This window comes from Leucopleurus acutus (genome assembly GCF_964270905.1).
Source record: "Leucopleurus acutus genome assembly, chromosome: 14".
Classification (NCBI taxonomy): domain Eukaryota; kingdom Metazoa; phylum Chordata; class Mammalia; order Artiodactyla; family Delphinidae; genus Leucopleurus; species Leucopleurus acutus.
In genome coordinates this window covers 28,151,144-28,156,949 of record NC_139156.1, presented here as the reverse complement: position 1 = coordinate 28,156,949, position 5,806 = coordinate 28,151,144, and the positions used below count along the sequence as shown (strand labels likewise).

The window sequence follows — 5,806 nt, the reverse complement described above, 5'->3', positions numbered from 1 at the left end:
GATGGTTGCATAACTTGGTAAATTTACTAGAAATCACTGAATTGCACACTTAAAATGGATGAATTTTATGGTATGTAAATTATACTCCAATAAAGTTTTTTTTTTTAAACGAAGTTTCAGTGGAATTTCATGCACTAGAGTGTAAAATCCAAATGCTTCTGCCTGGTTTTCAAGTCACTCCTACCAGGTCCAATTGTGACCTCACTCCAGTGCAGCCCCTCTGCAGTGCCTACTGTCTTCCGAGCATGCCCTCATCACCTGCTTTCCTGCTTTTGCTTATGTTCTTTCTCCAGGTAGCTTAACTCAGCTCCAAACCCTGGGTCTTCCTCATGTCCCCTTGCAATTGCTGTTACCATCAGTCTTTGTATCTCCAATCTTATGACTTTGCCTGTTATGCACTTATCCACTGTGCTAGGTGTTAGGTGTTAGGATAGAGGGCAGCCCTGCTGATGCATTGTTCCTGCCCCCCCAGGATGATCGTCAGCCTCTAGCACACAGCCTGGCATGGGGGCACATTTGTTGAATGAATGAATAGACCCATTATTGACCTTTCTTCTTGCATCCTCCTGCACTTCAGCAAACTTTTCCAAGGAAATCCTATGCTTTTCTCACCTGTCAGTAAAGACAGCTATCAACTCTTGGTTATACTGGGTGAACAAACTGTGGGGGGGCCAGGCCAGTCTGGCCCACAGATGGTCTAGAGAGTTGGCCCAAGATCAGTACCAAATCAGCAGTACCACAGAGTAAAAACCACAGGATTTTGCACCCACTGCTAAAATCCCATAATTTTCTGATGAGATCCTGACACCCCAGGTGGTGAGGGCAGGCATCAAGAGAAAAAGCTGAAAGGACATCACTAATGCTGTTACACATTAAGCCCTTGATCTAGGACAGATGAAATAAAATTTATATTTTAAGGCAGGACAAGAAAAAACTAAACATAAAATTTTCTCTGTGTGTTTGTTTGGACCTCCTCCCTCCCTCCCTCACGTGCAGTGTGCATCCACATTACACATTAACCAGAGCTCCTCAAAGATGGGCCTGCTCTACAGTAAAGATCAATTTTTTTCCTAGCAATGTAACTTCTTAAAAGAACAGTGTTCTTTCCCAGCTCTGTAGGGGGTCGTGGCGACTTGCTGCTCGCTTTGTACGTGCTTACGTGGACCATGTATCCTTGGTGAACTTTATGTAAAATATCAATATGTCACTTTGATGTACAATCCTTTGTCTCGAAAACGTATGTGACTGTGCCCCTGACTCCTAACAGGTGGAACGGTTCTCAGAGCTTTCTAAGGATATGCTTCCCGGAATGGGCATCATCAGAAAATCTACAAACAACAAATGCTGGAGAGGGTGTGGAGAAAAGAGAACCCTCCTGCACTGTTATATATATATAATATATATAATATATAATATATATATCAATATACAGCCACTATGGAGAACAGTATGGAGGTTCCTTAAAAAACTACAAATAGAACTACCATACGACCCAGCGATCCCACTCCTGGGCATATACCCTGAGAAAACCATAATTCAAAAAGACACATGTGGCGCATGCTCCGCCCACCCCAGAGCCTCGCCCTCCGCCACGATGAGCAAATGAGGGCCAGAGAGGGCGTGAAATTTAAATTCCACTCAGAGGAGAAAGTGTTGTGCTTCGAGCCTGACCCCACCAAGGCACGAGTGCTGGATGATGCCAAGATTGTCGATGTTATTGTCGGTAAAGACGAAAAAGGCAGAAAGATCCCAGAATATCTGATCCATTTGAATAGTTGGAACAGAAGCTGGGATAGATGGGCAGCTGAAGATCATGTCCTTCGTGACACCGATGAAAATTGGAGATTACAGTGTAAATTGGCAAGAAAAGCTGTAGCTCGTCTGAGAAGCACAGGAAGAAAGAGGAAGCGCTGCAGGTTGCCAGGTGTGGACTCTGTCTTAAAAAGCCTCCCTGCTGAAGAAAAAGATGAAAATGTTGAAAACTTACTAAGTAGTTCCTCTGATGACAGTAGTGAAGAAAAGGATGAAGAAATAAGTGAAGAAAGTGACATTGAAGAAAAGACTGACGTGAAGGAAGAACCAGAGCTGCACGCAAAAAAGGAAATGGAAGAAAGAACAATAGCTGTAGAAATCCCTGAAGTTCTGAAGAAGCCTGAGGACGATTGTTACTGTATCAACAGGAGGAAACGGTTAGTGAAACTTTCACGCCAGACCAACATCATAACTATTTTGGAATCGTACGTGAAGCATTTTGCTATCAATACAGCCTTTTCAGCCAAGGAGAGGCCTCATTCCCATCAGGCTATGCCACACGCCAACATGAGTGTGCATTATATCCCAGCAGAAAAGAACGTTGACCTTTGTAAGGAGATGGTGGATGGATTAAGAATAACCTTTGATTACACTCTCCCATTGGTTTGGCTCTATCCATATGAACAAGTTCAGTATAAAAAGGTGACTTCGTCCAAATGTTTTCTTCCGATTAAGGGAAATACCACAAATGCTAATCGGAACCCGGAGGATCTCTCTCCAAGCCCACCTTTGTTGAATCCATCCACACCACAGCCCACAAAGAGTCAGCCAACCACAGGCGAGCCAGCCGCCCCCAAAAGGTGCAAAGCCGAGCCGGAAGCCTTGCAGTCTCTGAGGAGGTCCACACGCCACTCTGCCAATTGCAACAGGCTGTCTGAGAGCAGCGGCTCGCCTCAGCCCAAGTGCCGGCAGCAGGACACGTCTGCCAGCATGCCCAAGCTGTTTCTGCACCTGGAAAAGAAGACGCCTGTTCATAGCCGATCATCCTCACCTGTTCCTCTGACCCCTAGCAAGGAAGGGAGTGTGGTGTTTGCTGGCTTTGAAGGCAGAAGAACTAATGAAATAAATGAGGTCCTCTCCTGGAAACTTGTACCTGACCAGTTACCCCCCAGGTGACCACCTCCACCCTCTTAAATTTATGGGGCGCAACACTTGCTGCAATTGTTCGTGAAACTTCCAGAAATCCTTGGAAAGATGTCCTTTTCTGAGAAGAATCTGAAGGCTTTACTGAAGCACTTAGATATCTTTCTGAGGTTTTTAGCAGAATACCATGATGACTTTTTCGCAGAGTCTGCCTATGTTGCTGCCTGTGAGGTGCACTACAGCACGAAGAACCCCAGGGTGATTATTAAGGTTTTGATGGTTCTGGAAGAACAGCTTCTCTATCTAGCTTTGTGCTCTCGGTCCCCAGTAAAGAACTAGGGAGTTGGTGGGCCTTCCATACAGGCAGAGCGAATGCGATACCCCCCTTGGGGGGCTGTGGCGGGCCCATTTGTTTGAGCTGCTTACCTCCCGTAGTTATTTCTGTTATGGATTACTTCCTAGGTGCCTGAACGGCCTCCAACATGTGACCCTTGCCATGGTACATGTCACCTGTGACGGCAGGAAACGAGCAGCTGTGTTCACAGTGAAATGGTCATGAAAGTGTGTGTAGGTTGGGCTGTTTCAGTAGACAGGAGTTACTTGTTAGCAATAACCACATTTTTTTAGTTATTTGTTAGCATTAAACAAAATCGTTTTGCAAGCCGTTTTCATTCTTGTGATTAGGCTGAGCAACAAAACATTAGTTTTGCTTGGAAACTGAAGAGTAGTCCCAGAGTATTTTAGAGGGAGTTGATATTGATGGCAAAAGAAAATTTGCAGCTATACATTTGCTTGTTACAGTTCCTTTTCTATAAAACCTTACTTTTGGTGATCTAAATAAAGCATTGCCTGAATGTTTGAGATTTTATAGCTACACTTGGTTGTGTAATGTTATAGTTCCCTTTCTGTAAGATGTTATTTTTGGTGATCTCAAATAAATCATTGCCCATCTTGTTGGAAAGAACCAAGAGAGAGTCTTCAAAAAAAAAAAAAAGACACATGCACCCCAATTGTCATTGCAGCACTATTTACAATAGCCAGGTCATGGAAACAACCTAAATGTCCATTGACAGACGAATGAATAAAGAAGATGTGGTACATATATACAATGGAATATTGCTCAGCCATAAAAAGGAACAAAATTGGGTCATTTGTAGAGACGTGGATGGACCTAGAGATTGTCATACAGAGTGAAGTAAGTAAGAAAGAGAAAAACAAATATTGTATATTAACGCATACATGTGGAATATAGAAAAATGGTACAGATGAACCAGTTTGCAAGGCAGAAATAGAGACACAGATATAGAGAACAAATGTACGCACACCAAGGGGGTAAGGGGTGGGTGGTGGGATGAACTGGGAGATTGGAATTGACATATATACACTAATATGTATAAAATAGATAACTAATAAGAACCTGCTGTATAAAAAATAAATAAATAAAATAAAATTCAAAAATTCAAAAAAAAAAAAACCAGAATATGCTTCTCGGGTTACAATCTTCAGTTTGGCTTGAATAAGATTCCCCCTTTTTCCCCTCATAACTTGATAATTAATTGAATTTTTGTCAACAGGACAATATCTATTGTCATTATTGAAGGCTTGGCTTAGTAGTCCCTAGATAGTCCCAAACTGTTCCTCTGCAGAAGAATTCCCATTTCTCTGGTAAATGTGTCTTTAGTTCTTATGGTGACCTCACTCATGCTAAACAGATGACATCCATTCTCTAGGAAGGGAATGTACCCTCCCTGCTTGTATGAACTTCGGGTTGTTGTAAACAGGGAATGCCCTCTGTACATCAGGGCTGAGATTGACACTCCTTCCCTGGAATTTCACATAGAGTACCAGAGCATATGCCCTGAAGCCAGAGGGCATACAATGTCTCTCAAAGCAACCAGAAGTAGAAGGAACTTGAGTGTCAGGGGGATATATTATTTAAAAAAAATTTTTATAGCTTCATTGAGATGTAATTTACATATAACACTGGTACATTTAAGGTATACAATGTGATGACTTAATACATGTATGCATTGCAAAATGATTACCACGTTAGGGTTAATTAACACTTCCATCACCTCATGTACTTGTGTGTGTGTGTGTGTGTGTGTGTGTGTGTGTGAGATGAGAACATTTACAATCTACTCTCTTAGCAACTTTCAAGTATATAATAAAGTCCTGTAAACTATAGTCACCATGCTGTACATTAGATTCCCAGAACTTATTCATCTTACAGCTTGAAGTTTGGACCCTTTGCCCAACATCTCATTTCCTCTACTCCCCAGCCCCAGACAACTACCATTCTACTCTGTTTCTACGAGTATGGCTGTTTTAGATTCCACATATAAGGGAGATCATACAGTATTTGTCTTTTTCTATCTGGCTTATTCCACTTAGCATATGCACAGATATACAAGTTCAACTCCCTCTTAGGCCATTTGATCTTGGGCCAAATAATTAACTTCTATAACCTCAGTTTCCCTCTGTATAGGATGGAGAAAAAACAGCTCCTTCCTCATGAGTTGTGTGACTCAAACAAGATAATATACATAAGGCCTTTTGCATGGTGCCTGGCACATAGTAAGGGCTTAATAAATATTATTAGCAGTATTAATAGTAGCAGCAGCATTAAGCATCTATCTATTCTGTGCTAGAGACCCGGCTAGGTGATGGAGATACAATTCATTCATTCAATATATATACTGAATGTATCTAAAGGCTTTACTTGTATCCTTATTTTTGATATAGACTAAAACCAACAAAGATCTTTGACCATGTGGTGCTTACACTGCAGTGAAGAGACAGATAACCAAGAGTGAGAAAAGCAGCTACCATCCTAAAGATACAGACTAGCGAACAAGCACAGCACTAGGGGAAGAGTGATGGATGTAACCACATGGGCCATTGAGCAGGG

At 42.1% G+C, this 5,806-nt stretch overlaps 1 protein-coding gene across 1 annotated transcript; it reads left to right on the top strand.

Moving 5' to 3' along the window:
• Positions 1-1,602: 1,602 nt before the first annotated feature.
• On the top strand, positions 1,603-3,234 carry LOC309971774 (MSL complex subunit 3-like; the record flags this gene model as incomplete). Its single annotated transcript, XM_082855159.1, is given in 3 exon segments — positions 1,603-2,925; positions 2,929-2,943; positions 2,947-3,234. Coding segments are annotated over 3 exon segments (1,626 nt in total).
• Positions 3,235-5,806: the final 2,572 nt, after the last annotated feature.